Here is a 16,921-nt window from a genome sequence, read left to right on the forward strand (position 1 = left end):
TACAGCCATCCAGGGAATGAACCAGTAGATAGAAGATCATTTTGTCTCTTTGTAATTCTGCCTTTCAAATAAAAGTAAATATTTAAAAATAGAATAATAAACCTCTGCACATCTGTTCAACATTATCAGTGGCAATGCAAGACTGTCCTTCATTCTGTTGTGAATGAAATATAAATCATAGCAATATTTACTATGCCTGTTTAATTTCAGTAGGAAATTAAAATTATCTGTAAATATTTACATGTAAACATTTTTTGATCTTCATGGATTTGTGAACATGCACGTGACTTTTTTTTTATCATTTGCTTCGATTAAGCACTTGAATTCTATAAAGGATGATTAGTTAAGAACTGGTGTTGTGATTTAATGGGTAAGCGGTCATTTGTAATACTGGCATCCTATGTGGGTGCCAGCTGAACTCCAAGCTGCTTCACTTGATTCAGATCCTTGTTCTGCATTTGGGAAAACAGCCAAAGTTTTTGGATCCCTGAAAATTCTGGAAAAAGTGTAGGCTCCTGGCTTCTACTTGGCCCAGTCCCAGTCCATTTGGGAAGCGAACCAACAGATGGAAGATCTTTATCTCTACCCCTCTCTCTATACCCCACCTTTCCTCTTTATTGGAAAAGCAGATTTACAAAGAAAAGGAGAGACAGAAAGAAAGATCTTCCAGGCACTGGTTCACTCCCCAAGTGGCTTCCTTAGCTGCAGCTGAGCTGATCCAAAGCCTGGAGCCAGGAGCTTACTCCAGGTCTCTCTCAGGGATGAATGGTACCAAGGTGTTAAGTCGTCCTTCATTGCCTTTCCAGCCACAAGCAGAGAGCTTGCTGGGAAGTGTAGCAGCTGGGCCAAGAACAGGTGCACTATTGTGATGTGGTGCTGCATGGGAGAGAATTAGCTAATTGAGTCGTGCTGGTCTATAAACAAACCTTAAACATTAGTGAATAAAATATTTCAGGGTTCTCTTTGTTGCCTTTAATTTATTTTCTCAGTGAAAACATATGATGTACTGCAAATATAATTCAGGTGGCATGCACTGCCCAGGAAATGGTCCTACATTTTATCAATAGTCTTTTCAACATGAGCCATTCAAACTACACAAAATGGCATTGCAATTTTCTAGTTATTGTGCAATGGCACATTGTTATCTAATTCTGCTGATTACAGCAGCAATACCTAAACAAAAAGAAGAAAAAAAAGTTTAAACACCTCACAAAACTCTAAAACCCCCAAATACCAACTGCAAAATATCTAAATATTTGATAAGAGCAGTAGAATTTGCTCTTAATGCAGAACTTGACAAAGTGTGAAGTATGGCAACAGATTTCTTTTTATTGCTTCCGTTTGGTCTTCTGTTTTGCTTGGAAGGAAGCTCTGTCAGTCAACATTCCAGTATGAGCCATTACCTTTCTGGGAGGAGGACTCACTAGATGAAGCAAGACGGGGATGGTGAGGGAGGTTAATACTCTTCACAACGTCAGGTAGACCAGAGACATCCAGATTGAGACAGACTCTAAATTCCAGCCTAAACAACCCCAAACAGAGCAGCAAAACACAAGAAACTTTTATTTAGATTTCACTTTTTCCCCAGAGAAAGCAAGATGAGCTTCCAATCAGAAACTTGACTCTTTCTTGCCTACTACTAAAACCAATACACCAGAATTTTTCAAATGACACTTCCAAAACAGCTCTTATAATCATTGAGATAAAAATCTACTGAAAATGAAAAAAAAAAACTAAAATTAAAAAAAATTATTGACTCAATGGTGGGGAATGTAGGAAAAAAGTGAAATTATATGTTAAAAATAGGACAATGTTCTAAGATATAAATGAATTTACCATACGAAGTTAACGATGAAATGGAGGTTATAATGGCAGCAATCAATGATCATGACAGGATGGAAAAAAAATCATCTAATATCAAGAAAAGAGAAAAAAGGATTGGAAATGAAAACAAGTCCATCAGAATTTGAGGAAAAACATTTTAGAGTACTGTCCAGAAAGCATGGAACACCAAGGAAACATTACCACAAGAGGTCATCATTTTGACTGAAAGCTGGTTATTCATCAGAAAGCAACTCAGAATATAATGAGACATTATCTCCAAAGGTCTGAAAAAAACCTATCAATAGAGAACTATGTACCCTATGAAAATATCCTTCAGAAACACAGTAAATTTTAAAAACCACTAAACTAAGAAAAATCTATGATAGTGATTCTGCAGAAGGATAGTCAAAAGCCCCCCCTAAAATACATGAAGGTTGATCTTTAGATATGAATGAAAAATATAAGAAATATTAAATACCTGGGAGATATACAAATATTTTTCTTCTTAAATTCTTCAAAATATGTTTGACTTCACACAGCACAAAATACAGTACCTCCTACTGGGATATTCAGTTTAGGCACATGTGCTATATAACACAATACAAGTTATGGTAAGGATAAGAAAGAGATCTGTGTCATTCCAAGTGCCTAGATTTTGCACGATATGCTACAAAGTTACTCCACATACATACATTATCAAATTTTAAAGGCATGTATGGTAGCTTACAGAAAAATACCAAAGAACAGGGATCAGCAAATTGATATTTTATAAAAGGCATACTTTTACATCAATTACTAACAAAAAATAGTTTATAAAATAAGCATTATGGGGCTCCAAGATATGGGGATATTAGAATGCAGTCATGTTTATTTATCTGTGCATTTCTTAAGGTCAGAATTAGAAACAGAAAAGATTGGATAAGGCCTAGAAGGCTTAATCTATTTCCGTGTTCCATTGTAGAAAATGTCAGCTGACTGCTGACAGGACACATTTATAAAGTTATAGAGGATTAAAACATCATTGTATTCTTAGAACTGTATCTTAGAACCATATTGAATTTGTTCTCTTTGTAGTAATGTTATATTATCATAAGAATTGATGAGAAACATGCTGTACTAATTTTCATGCATTTTCTGTGACTGAAATTTAATATATTCATAGATTCTTTTAAAATTTCAATTAACCAAGAAAAGGTTGAAAAAGAGATATTTGGAAAACAAAACAAAAATTAGAGGTGAGACAGAAGAGAAAAATAAAAATATCAGATTTGAATAGATGTGTGGAATGTGTATGTGTGGGGGAAGATTAGAAATAAATTTTCAGTAGCATGACCCAATCACATATTACTTAAAAGAGATAAAGTTTAAATAGAAAGTCATAGGTTTAATGTAATAAATGAAGAAGACACACTATATGAATTGTAAGACTTCAGCAGCTATACTAATAACAGATAGAACCGACTTAAAGACCAAGAGCATTATCAGAGAAAGACATTCATAATGCTAAATGAGGTAATTTGCCAAGATGACATAACAATTATAAACGTGAGCTGGCATAATAACAGACCTTCTAAGTAAATGAAGCAAAAACAACAACAAAAAAAGACAAGACAGAATTAGGAAACTGAGGTGATTATAATTCATAAAAGCTTTTGATGTCAAATCATAATAATTCATAGTACTGCCAAAAAGTTTAGCAAATACACAGATGATCTCAGATACACTACTAATGACCTGGATCCAACTGATGCCAGCAAACCTTATTATCTAATACCTGCAGAACATGCAGGGCTTTTCTATTCACATATTTATATATTTATATTCAGCAAAATTGACAGTGTTGGTTCATAATCAAGTCTCAAAAACTTAAAGATGCATAAGTCAGTGTTTGTTCTCTGCACATGCTAAATAAACTGAAAATAAATAACAAAACAATGAGGAAGAATCAATTGTAGAATTTAAGCCATGTCCTAAATACCTCAGAGGCAATAAAAAAATCACAAGAGAGATTAGAACATAGTTTGAACTAAATGATAATAAGAATATGAAATACTAAATGATGGAAGGAAGCAAATCGGGATTTAAAGTAACATCAGTGGCTTCAGATATTTCTATATTTCCACTATAATAAAAACAGAAGTGAATGTGAGGTGCGCAGTATAGGTCCCTACATCACCTGGATCTCATATCTGAGACCTGGTTCAACTACTGGCTACTCCACTTTCAAGGACGCTTTCTGCAAATTCACATTTTGGGAGGCAACAAGTGATGGCCCAGGTATTGGTTTCTTGCCACCCATCTAGCTTCATTTTCTCTTTCAAATGAAAACATCTATATTTAAAATGTAACTTTGATCTCTTGAAATCATACTCACTTTAAGTATGTTGAATTAGATTGGAATTTCTTTAAATAAAACCTTTATGTTCATCATATCTGTCCTTTTGTTATAATATTGGGCATAGCATAACTATTTATTAAGGACTTCTTGGCTATGTTCATGAAGCCATGGTTACCTATTATTTTCATTTGTTCTTTTTATCTACTTTTCTTTTTATTAGAATGATACTGCCCTCACAAAATCAGTCCACAATGTTCACTCCTTCTCTATTAAAATCTCTGGGAGGGTCCATCATAGTGGCATAGCAGCTACATTCCTCACCTAGAATGCGCCAGAATCCCATATGGGCGCTGATTCTAATCCCAGCAGCTCCACTTCCCACCTGGCTCCCTGCTTGTGGCCTGGAAAAGCAGTGGAGGACAGCCCAAAACTTTAAGACCCTGCACCCGTGTGGGTTCCCAGATGAAGCTCCAAGGCTCCTGGCTTTCGTTTGGTGCAGCTCCGGCCATTGTGATCACTTAGGGAGTGAATCATTGGATGGAAGATCTTCCTCTCTGTCTCTCCATCTGAATTTGCAATAAACAGTAAACTAAATCCTAAAAAAAATTATTTGTGAAATCAGTATTTATTGATATCTTGTACCACCTTTCCAGGCACAGCAGCAGAATGCTGGATCAGAAATCAGACTAGCTGGGATTCCAATCACTCCAATATAGATGGCTGGGATTGCAATCAATCACTTAACCCATTGCCACAATACTCATTCTGTAAAACTTACTCCACAAAAATTAAACAATTAAACATTCATTATAAAAATTTCTAGAAGGGTCAGAAGAGTAGGTAATTTCTTCAACCTGATTAAACGACCTGTGAAGAAGCTACTCTTGGCAATCTGTTTCATGTAAATTGACTCCTCCCCCTCTTAGATCCAAAGCAAGACAGCCTTCCCAACACTTCTTTCCAACCAGTTTCTGGGATAGTTTAACCACCGTAGTAGGTGAGAGAAAACATAAAAGGTACAAACAGTAGATATTAGATATAAAACTGTTCCTACTTTATTTGATAGGCTTGCTTTTACGGAAAATTTCATAGAGTCTACAAAATGAATAGAATGAACAGGTGATTTGAACAGGTGTTAGGATTTGAAATCTACATTTAATGTCTTGTATTCTTCAATAATAACAGCAAACATTTGGCAAATAAATTTTAAAAACAAGAAAGTGAGATATATATATATATATATATATATATATATATATATATATATATATATATTAGGAATAAATCTTGTGAGGGTACTTAGTACCCTTTCATTAAAATTCTATGAGCTAATACTGGTTAAGATGAAATTATAAAAAATACACAATACCTGTTAAAAACTCAAAATTACACAATTCACATATAGTTTGTTGTACAGAAAGAGCACCTCAATAAATAAATCAATTAAAAGAAAATACAGATGAATAGCTTTTCAAAAATGATTTGACATCTAGTTAACTATGCAAAGCAGTACCAGGTTCATGTCATCTGCCTCTCTACCCTGGGAACGTCAAGCAAGGCAGTGATTGAGCTTGCGCAGTACCAAGAAAGAACTTCAATAGATTCCTTAGAAATCACGGCCAATTCAAACACTGGGTAACAAAGCTCTATGTCTATATTAGATAACTTATCTGCCAAAGTCAGTAATATTAGAGGGTGCTCAAAACCTTCCATTTCCAGTCCTGAAGCAGGTCAGTAACTGGAATCTAAATACTGAATGAGAATCCCTGGTAAACAAAATGCTGCTTAGAAGTTTAAGTCATCCCACAGAGGAAAGATTTATGAGTCAATTATAAGGCAAATAGGTTTTTTTAATGTATCTAAAATCCCAAATGCGATACTTGAAGTTGTGGCTGACCCTGTGTTTAAGTAGATTACAACTTTATTTAATTCACTTTTAGTTGAACAGCTGTCATAGAAGTCCTTAAGGCATAAACTGTCTTCCTATTTTGTATAGATGACCAGATAACTTTGTAATTCTACAGTGTTGAATAAAAAAATGAGAACTTATAAATACGTTTTCAAAAGACAACAATGAAACAACACAGGCCTATTTTAATGCGCAATCGAATGAATTAAAGCAATTAGTTGTTACAACAAATTCTTAATCTATAAATTTACAGCTTAATGTATGCTACACACACCTTGTGTTAAGACTGAAAACAGTTTGAAAAAATGACAATTTGCATAATCATGAGGATGCTTAATGACCATGTTAATTGCTTTTTCCTATTTTATGTAAAACACAGAGCTGTGTTGAAAAAAAATGGTAACTGGTTGATACACATGTTTGTACAATTTCTCTTTCTAGCCACATTTTTAAGTATAGATGCATAACCATCAAGCAGATGGTTCATTCTCCATTTTGTCTTTCACCAATTCCTAGCTACTTTTATGTAACACTGACAAGGGTATTCTTTTCCTTCTTCTTTAACAACATTAATCTTCCACACACCTAAGTTTTATTAGATGTGGAGTCTCCTGAAGAGATTTCTCTTTTTAACAAAAAACATCATTATCAAGGAATGTGGTGAAGCCATGCACTTAGTCATCATTGCCTTCAGAGCCTCCATCACATTTTCAGTGCCAGGTGCCTGCATGTTGCCTCAGGAGCCTCCATCACTATGTCAGCCCAGCAGTACCAGGAACTCCAAGAGATGCTGCTGAATAATGGATAAGACAGTGTCCCCAGACATAGGTTTGATGGCCATAAAAGATGAGTTTTGTGATCTGTTTTTACATCCAAATTCAGAGATTGACTGTGAGAATAATATTTTTAAATGCCAAGCTAGCTAAAATTATGCAGATTTTTCAGTAGGCACTTCTCTTATTAGTGTTTGAAGCAATTATAGAGAGAATGGGTCAGTACAATTTTCTTTCTGCATTTTAGCTATTCAAATTCAAATCAGGCTTCTCATGATGAAACTCTGCTTGTGAGAGACATTGCAAATAAGTAACAAACCTCCCGCCACCCATGAGGTTGGGTTTCCAGATGGGTCATTGCACTTCATTTCAAATAATTCATATAATAAGTCAACAAGTAGAATCAATTTGCCTTCATTTTAGGAGCATTGTTTAACTCATTGGTAGCCTGATATAATTCATATGTTTCTCTTATTTCTTAATGCTAATAATCTCATATGGTACAGAAAACATAAATGAATATGCATATCAAGGATGTCTAAATAAACTCATTCTCTATAAATTCAGACATATGACATTTGAGGTCCTGTATTACTCAGTTTAAGTAAGGAGGTTGAGCTAAGCCTCATAAGAGAAATAAGAACAGTCGGAATGGGAGGCAGCAGAGATGCCTGTGGGGGAGAGTTTGAGAATTCCAATTTATTGTCTTGACTAAAAATCCCTTTCTTCCTTTTGCCACAGCCCATAGTTTTATTTAAGAATATCACGAGGGAAAAGGAAGGTAGTGTGACTATGTCATTCAAGATTAAAGAAAGCATTATGAAATACTTACTCAGGCAGAATAATAATGATGAAAATTGAGCCAATGGTTTCAGCAATAATTCAGACTAGAATTTTCCAGTGACCATGGGCTAGGAGGTGGGCCCCCAAACACTTTTTCTACTCTCTGAAACATGAGCAAGCACTCATGCCGTGGCAACCACCTATATAGATCTCTAGATTCCATTGCCCACATTCAGAGAGGGATTCCCTATGGATTAAGGGACTCCCCATCTTTTTAAAAGAGAGGTTCTCCAAAATTTACATGATACAAATGGAAATAATACTCCCAAAGACAAAATGAAGAAACAAGATAATTTCAAATAAAATCACTATCATATTAATAAAAGCCACAGCTACTTACCTAATCTCTCAATGGAATAATATCGCTGTTTACTGTCCACGCGCACTGTCTCAGCGTAAGGGCTCCCAACGCCATATCCAATAATGTAACCTCTCACCACGATGTTTGGATTCAAAGGTGGGGTCCAACTCATGATTATGCAGTTAGTCTGGGGTCGCACATGAAGAGAGCTTGGCTGATCAGGGACTTGAGATTCTAGGATTCAAAAACAAGTATAATCAGTTAATCGTCTAGGAACATGCAGCATAACAAAACTTCCTACAGATGCAAACTTAATATTATGTTCCACAACACTCAAACAATGCATTACCGATGGCCCAATCCTGCTTTTTTCAGGGTGTGATACACTTTACATGTTTGACTTGACTGAATTCATTCCTCAGTCATGGTAGCACAATGCATTTTTGGTCTAATATTTTCTACCCTATTCCTTTCAATTATGATTTTATTTTGTATTGCTAATAAAAGGTAGAAAAAAATAAAATGTAAGACTCATTGAATGGGGAATTGTCAAAAATATTTTGCATGATAATAATGTACTGTATTTACCTAGAAACAAACAATAACAAAACACAATGCACTGGTCCTTTCGTAAGAAATGATGGGGAGACCAGTTCAGAGACTTGACGTGTTAGGAATGACTAAGATGGCAGTTGACCACCATGTATTGCTTCTGTGTTAAAAGCATTTTTATTAAAGAAAAGAGAGAGTGGCCATGTTAAAACCACATAAGATTTGGAACTGGGCAAATATGATTTGAAATCATGTCCTGTTATTTACTGTTTGTCCTCAAGAAATCACTGAAGTTTTCCATTGTCTTTTTGACTAGTTGGGATTCTAAATATTGATATACTTCAAACTTGACCTTTAGAAGTAAAAAGTGACATTAATATCTATACTGGATACACAGTAACCAGAAGACTACAAAGCTTTTATTTATCGAAAGACCCTCCTTCAGAATAAACTTATCTAAAGTTTCACATGGTGTCCTCAACTTAGGTGAGCTATTAGAGAAATATGTATGCTAACTTGAAATACATTTTCTTTCAACTGAGATTATGTGTTAAAATTAACAAATTTTAATAACACATTTTGATTTTCATCACTCCCTTCTGATTCTAACACTAAAATAACTGGGTTTTGAACCCTAGTAATTAATTAATAAATAGTTTACACATAACCTATTAGGTTTAAGACACAAACTTTGGTACTTATGAAATTCTGGGCACAGGGACAAGCGAATATGGAGGACACAAAACCTGTAACGCTGGAGTTTATATCCCAATTGGAACATAGGCGAGAAAAAAGGCTGTTATAATAAATAATGGTAAAGATTTCAATAGATCAAATAAATTCATATGCAGCCTAATTGAAAATAAGATAAGTCTTTTGGGAAGAAAAGGAAGAACTAATGTGGCCATCCAAACTTCAAAAGTACAGTAAGTTCTCAACAGTTCCTGGGAATTAATAGGCATAGATATTAGTGATTTGAAACTTCATCTGAATTATGGTCATTATTTCTGTCCCAAAGGAAATTCTCTGAAGGTAATCTATGCCAAGTTATGCAAGGGGATGTGATGACAAGAGGTAATATTACAGCAGATTTTCTCCTACAGCATAATGTGAAAAGCTGAGGCAATTCCCTCCACATTTGCTCCCAATGTTCCACATGTATACATCCAGCTTAAGTGATAGATGGAAATGTGAATTTTATTAAAGTTTTTAAAGTAATTTCAATACTAACAGGATTTGAAGATTGTAATAAGCCTATAACGACAGTTTTCTAAAGATTTATTTTTCCTCCAAAGATAACCCCTTGTGAGCAAAAAGGGACAAGCGATCGTTACCTGCCTCAAGCTGCCCGAGATCTAATATGCAAAGGCATCAAAAGAAAAAATCAAGTCTCAAATGTGAATATAAACCCTCTCAGCAGGAACACAATATTTGTGAATTATTTTCTAGCATAAACCCTAAGTAAAAGAAATAAGAGGTGAAAGGAAATGATCAATCCTTTTCAACCTGTACTCTCACCATATGCCCTTGAAATCGAATGTGTTCTATAAAGTAACTCAATTGAACACATTCAACATTTTTGCAGCAACTACTGAAAACAAATTAATCTGTCTAATCTTACATTAAGAACTCAAACTAAGTAATATTCAGATTTGCCACATCAATAATTTTTAAAAACACTGTGAATGCATAATGATGGCAATATTCAACAATTTTTGGAATAAACGGAACACATATTGAAATATTTTCAAAAATGATTTCCAACATACTTGCACAAACTTCTGGAAGTAAGCATGCATACTGTCTTCCTCACTGGATCTTTATATTTCTTTTTGAAGGGTAAAGTGGCACAGAAACAAAGATAAACATATCTTCTGATTCACTTCCCACATGTCTACCTCAGCTGGGCTGGACCAGGCCCAAACCAGGAAGCAAGAATCAACTCAGGGCTCACATGTTTCTGGGTCATCTCCAGCTACCCTTCCGGCTTACATGAATTGGAAGCTGGGATCAGAAGTAGAAGACACAACAGTTTTAAGAGGGGTCTTATCTACTATGTCAAAATGCATTTTCTTTTGGAGCTTTAAGCATATTATAGTCATGAGCATGTTAACTAGTTTTTGAAGAAGGGGGATTATTAGCAAGTTAAGTGACATGAGTGTTCTTTATTTTGGTTCTAAACGCGAAAGTCATTGCTCAGAAGTATGTGAAAGATTTCACAAATATCTCTAGGAGAGTATTTGCACATGGGAAGCACTGAAGAGCAGAAGAGAAATTGCAGAAGTATTTCCAAACTAAAGAATACGTTTAGCCTGAACTATTCAAATCAATGAGGACCCATCAAGGAAGTCCTCCTATTAAAGTTCAAGCCAGGCAGGTAGACATCAGGATGGGGAGCTTTGTTAAGAACAGGCAATAACTACTGCAGAAGTCATCCGATAAGGAGGAGCAAAAATTATTACACCTACAACATGGAGGGCACACAGTAAAAAAGGATTTGCAACACAGTCAGTTTTTTAGGGGATAAATGAGTCAGTTGCTTTAGAAAAAAGTATGGTAGTTCCTCAAAAAATTAAAAATACAATTACCATAAAATTTTGCAATTTTTCCTTTGGGAAAATGGGAACTCAATGCCATGGCGATGAGTGAGCTTCGAAGATATTAATGCTATGTAAAGCCAGCCAGTTTTAGAACAACAAAGCTACTATGATTCCATTCCCATGAAGTAACCTTAGTAGTTACTCATAGAGGAAGAAAACACAATGGTTGCTACCAGAGACCTGGGGAGGAGTTGACAGTCCTTGTCTGGTGAGGATAAAGTCTCAGTCTCAACAGATAAAAATGTTCTGGAGATGGATGATGCTAACGGCTACTACTCAACACCATGTATTCCCCTACTGCCACTCAATCATACATTTAAATGGTTAAGATAGTGCATTTTAGGTTATGTCCATGCTAATACTTTAAAAAAAGAGAGAGAAGGAAGAGAGAGAGAAAGAGAGAGACAGACACAGGCATTGTGAGGCAAAGCAGGGTAAGTAATAAAATCCGATCTTATTAAGGAGAATGTCTTGAATCGTTAACTTTGGCAGGGAAAGTGAACTGTGATCAATCCTGTATTTTGGAAAGATTATTCTGTCTTTTTAGGTGAAAATAAAAGAGAATTCATGGCAAGGGAAATGGAGTTTACTTTGAAAAATGTTTTGTTTTGTTTTGTTTTGTTTTTTAATTGCATGAGATTTCTGGTGATAAGATAGATTTGGACAGTTAGGAGTGACAGCCAGTAGAGCTATACAGTGGATTTGAGCGGGGAAGGAATGAAATAAAGGTCTGGAGAAATAATAAGACACTTGAATGAGGAAACACCAGGGAATTCTACCTGATACTGTAAAATCTGTGCTTATCAGTCACAACTGTGGAGATACCAGGAAAGGACTTGGATATCTAAGTCTGTAGGGTTCTTTAGAGGTATCGACTTGAAAGGCAAAGTGAAAAGGGATTTTCTGTTGGCTGATTTTCTCCTGAAATGATTCCAGCAGCTGGATACTTGCCAGGTTACATAGAGTAAGGAGCCTGGAATCCCATTCTGGTCTCTTACATGGATGGCAGAAGGTCAATTACATAGTCCATCTTCTACCACCTTCCTGGATGCATGAGCAGGAAACTGGATGGAAATCAAGTAGCTGGGACTCATAGCCACACTATGAAGTGGGATGCTGACATCCTGAGACACAGCTACATCTATTATGCTAAAACATTAGTTCTGACATTTGAGGTCTTGATGCAATTTTATGGCCTGAAATAGGGATAAGGCAGCCTTCGGTACACAGATGGCATTTAAAGTAAATATATATGAATACAAATATTATCTGGGCATTGTGAAAATAAATAAAATATAGTAAGATGTTATTGCTCTGCTTAAAATTCCTCAAACTACACTATATGGCCAGATCCTCGGAGATGGTCTAAAAGGGACCCTTGGAGTTGATTAATCATCCCTACACTTATGTCTCTGATGGCACCCACTATTGTTTTTCTCTTCACGCTCCTCCCTCCTGCAATCAGCTGCCCAGAGCATACTGTGCAGTCTCTCAGACACGCTCAGTTCTCAGGGCATTTGCATTTACTGAGCTCTCTGCCTGGGCCTTCCCCAACAATCCTATTCCAATTGTTATCGTCCCTCACCACTAATAATACCCCCTCAAAATTTTTCCCTCCATGGGATATATTAATACTCAGTTGCTTCCTATTTAATACAATAATTTCATGATCATTTTATCTACTTTCAAAATCTCTGCAACTCTAGCTCCTATGAAGGCTCCTTGCTCAAAAGTATGTGATTCAACTCGGTATAGTGAGTAGGATAAAATATTTTATATGAGTTTAAAATACATATATACACATACATATCAATCCATTTTGTTCAACTCTTTCCATAAGAATTATAAAGCTGAAAGGAATAGTACAGAAGTTAAATAGAAGAAAAATGATAGAAACTTCTTTTCTTCTGGTGGGCAGCAGTGTTAGACACTGCCAGTTCTTGCCAATGAGGATGATCATTGCTGTGTGCCATCTGCTTCAGATGCAGCTGCCAAGCAATGTCAGGCAGCAGGTGGTTTTGATAAATTCTCACGTATCTGCTTTCTATTTAGTACACAGCATTTTATGGGTTATTCTGTTACAGCGTCATTCCAGTTCTTAGTAGTACATACTTCGTTTCAGAAAATTACGCAAGGCACTGGAAATATCCACACTCTATCTTTCTAGGCATTTCTGAAACATACCAATATGCTCATTTCTGTTGGCGGGACCTGTTCTCTCCAGTCAACATCACTTCTCTTAGGCTACTCATCTCTGAACCTGGCAACTCAGGTGTTTATTATAGGGGATAGTCACTTATGTTCATGACTGAACTCTACTTGGCACCTTTAACTGTTCCACTCCTATCATCTGTTTTTATGTATTTTAAAATGTATATGTAGCAAATCCACTCCATAAATGGTTCTACAGGTTTTGATGCAAATCGTGTCCAACCCATCACCCCACTACATGCCAAAACAGTTCCCTTAGCTGCAACATGCCCTCAGGCTGCCCTTCTGTGCTTGGCCCCTTCCAACCTCACTATCAATACAGATGGACAACTTTCATTTTTCCTCCTTCTGTGAATGAAATCTACTTTCTTCTAATATTTTCCTGTTTATCTCCAGAGTTAAGCTGTGTATTATCACCTAGGTTTTGCTTTGTTCCTAATAATAGTGATCAAAATGTACACAGACCTGTTATGCATAAATTCAATGTAGATTTCACTGATATCTTTAATAAATCACAAGTTTCATACATCTCTCCTACACATTTTATATTGCCTCCTTTAAAAAATTTTCAATGTTAAGAATTGTAATTTAACCTCATTTTACCTTTTTGTTTAGTAACATTTCCTTTTCATTTTAGTTATCTTACGTTCACAAATATGCCATTTTTAACATTCATTTTCAGCGTTTATTTGAAAGGCAGAGCAATAGAGATAGATTGACAACCATCCACCTGCTGTATCTGCCCCTCCCCAAGCCCCAGAACTGGCTGCAATAACTGAACCGGGGCCGTGCGCAGCCCGGAGGCCAGAGATGCGTGTGACTTTCTCAGGTTCCTGCTAGACCCTGGTAGGTGAACATCCCCTGCTGCGTCCTCTGAAGGAAAGTGTGTCAGAATCAGAGGCAGAAATGGAGTTGAGAAGCCCCAACAGGTAGCATCTTAACTCTCTCCCCCACAGCACCTTTAGCTGTATTTGCCTGCCTAGTATTACTATTTTTTACTGCTCCTGGAACTGGGGAAGGTAAACAGAAACTCAAGGAAAGTAGATGGCTATGCTACCAATACTTTTACAAGGAATTTCCAAAGCTTTCCCCCCTTATTATCACAATAACACATTTTAATTTTGAAAAAAAGTTTCCCAAATATAAGTTAATGAAACTGGTTGATCCTGCCTCCTGTGTCCTCCGTTGCTGATACTGATAGGCTTATCCCAAGTGATAATCCAGAATGACTACTGGATTGGATTTCTTCCCTGGCTCAGTGAACAATCTGACCTCCAAGAAATTATCTGCCAGAATCCACATCATACATCAAAACACTGGTTTTGGTCCACAGTGATAACGCAACAGAAAAAAAGGATTAAAAATAATGTAGTACTCAGGGAAGTACTACCCCATACTGAACCCTAAAAACCATCCAGAGCTTTTCTTTCCAATTCTCTCTTGCTTACACAAAACACAGAATCCCAAACACAGACCTGCCTCCCGCCCAAGGGGACAAACCATCCTGCTTTGGTGCAGTAGTTCAACAAGCATGGGCTCCATCTGTCAAGTCATATTTGATGAAATACACGGATTTACGGTAGCAGCTTGTGTGCCAAGCAGAACACAGGAATGAACATAATGAAGTCCAATTTCCTTTACAAACTCCTGACAACTTAAACTAGTAAGAGAATCCACACCTGACTTTGAGAGCAAATACACTGAATGTGGCTTTATAGAAGCATCTGTTGAAAGGAAAGCCCATCAACATCCAAGAGACAAGTCCTTTCAATTCATGGTTCAGGGACATCAGCTACAAGGACCACACAGCTTCACCACTACTTTTGTTTCATCTCTATTCTGATGCCCTCAAGCAGAAACCCTACAGTGAATAATCTCCAGATTTTGGATCAAACAAAAACCCCTTTCTGAATGGGGTTTTGGAGATATCACTTCTTGCCAAAATAATATGCTAAATGAATTCTTCACATTCATTCCCTTACAAACAGATTCAAACTGTCTTCTCTTAAAACTCCACAATAATTAGCATAATTAGTCCCAAAATAAACAAAAGCATCACTATATCTCCAAAATGTTATGTCAAATTCTTCTCTAGAAAACTATAGATTTTCAAAGCAGGTGTTTGGGGCAGCAGTAGAGATGGTACTTAGGCACTAACATTCCATAACAGAGTGTCTGAGTTTGAGTTCTGCTCTTTCCAGTTCCAAGTTTCAAAGCTGCAATGCGTTGGAAGAGATAAGCTACAGAGCTGTATTGAGTCCCAAGCTCTTATCCTCAGTCATGGATGTTGCAGACCCCTGGACAGTGAACCTGTGGAGGAGAACTCCATCCCTGTTTCTCTCTCTTCTTTGAAGGAAGTGGATAACTAAATCAACAGGGGATTGAAATTTAATATCTTACAAGAGAAAAACAGAATGCATTGCTTTAGTTTTTTTTTAAAAGTACACCAAAGAGCAATGGATATTAGATGCTCCATTTATCTGTACATTTTTTACTATGATAATGAAAATCAGTAAGGAGCTAAATGTTAAAAAGAGTGTGCTTCACCCATCACCAAGCTATCAGTGTTTATACACATACACACACACACACACACACACACACACACACACACACACACTCAATAGTCATTGAGCATCTACCAGTAAAAATCATCACATAAAACCTTTGAAAGTTCATCACAGAACATGATCTTTGTTTCAAGGTTACTGAGAGAGTGTGGTCATTGTTAAGACACAGTATGCTCAAAGTGTTACTGGAGTTCGGAATAAAACTCAGGTAAGAGGAAGGTTAGCAGAAGTAAAATGTCCCTCAAATTTGGCAGGAGAGTAAGGTTTAAAATGTATGTGGAAACACCACTCCGGCAAAATGCACATCATACCAAAATTCTGAGGTTTGATGTAGTAAAGGAAATAAATGCACCAGGAATGAAGTGTAGGTTGACAGACATGACAGAGCATCAGACGTGAGGCTGAAGAAGGGGCACCTGGAAGAGAAGCTGAGCAGAGGCAGCTGCCATCAGATCTGGCTGTGAAACATTCCTTCGACAATCCTATGCAGACCAGAGTGTAGGGGGAGCAAAATTGTGTCAACAGGACAGATGTGAGGCTATTTTTGGTGACAGATGACAACCTGATATGAAGTATGCTGGAGAGAATGAAGAATAGTGGATAGATTTCAAATATGCTGGGGAAGTAGTGATCACCGATCTTGGTGATGGAATGCATGTTGGCAGAGAGTGAGATGGAAGAGCGGAGAATGATGCGGAAGCTTCTGGCACTGATGACTAGCAGGAGCAACTACCAAGCCCAAAGTTCAGTGCAGAGTCAGTACTAAGAGGTACAAGGTGAGAAATTGGCTCTCAACACCCGGTTTTGTGGAAGTTTGAGTCCCATATCTTTGTTACACTGAAAATACCAAAAGAAAAAAAAAGTCTTTGAAAACATCCCTGTCCTTTCTATATTAAATATTCTTAAGAAGTGATCACTCACCCGCTTTTGTTTTTCAATTCCTTCACAAAAATCAATGACCGACAATCTTGTAGGGAGAAACACATTTTCGGTTCTACCA

General features: G+C 36.6%; 1 protein-coding gene across 3 annotated transcripts in view; it reads right to left on the minus strand.

Moving 5' to 3' along the window:
* The window catches only part of DCC (DCC netrin 1 receptor), a 555,681-nt gene that overhangs the window by 133,879 nt on the left and 404,881 nt on the right, over nt 1–16,921 (minus strand). For all 3 annotated transcript variants that reach the window (XM_058676959.1, XM_058676958.1, XM_058676960.1), the window contains exon 14: nt 8,028–8,222. In XM_058676959.1, coding sequence (XP_058532942.1) covers nt 8,028–8,222 — 195 coding nt within the window. The remainder of the gene's footprint in view (nt 1–8,027; nt 8,223–16,921) is intronic.

This window comes from Ochotona princeps, chromosome 18 (assembly GCF_030435755.1).
Source record: "Ochotona princeps isolate mOchPri1 chromosome 18, mOchPri1.hap1, whole genome shotgun sequence".
NCBI classification, from domain to species: Eukaryota; Metazoa; Chordata; class Mammalia; order Lagomorpha; family Ochotonidae; genus Ochotona; species Ochotona princeps.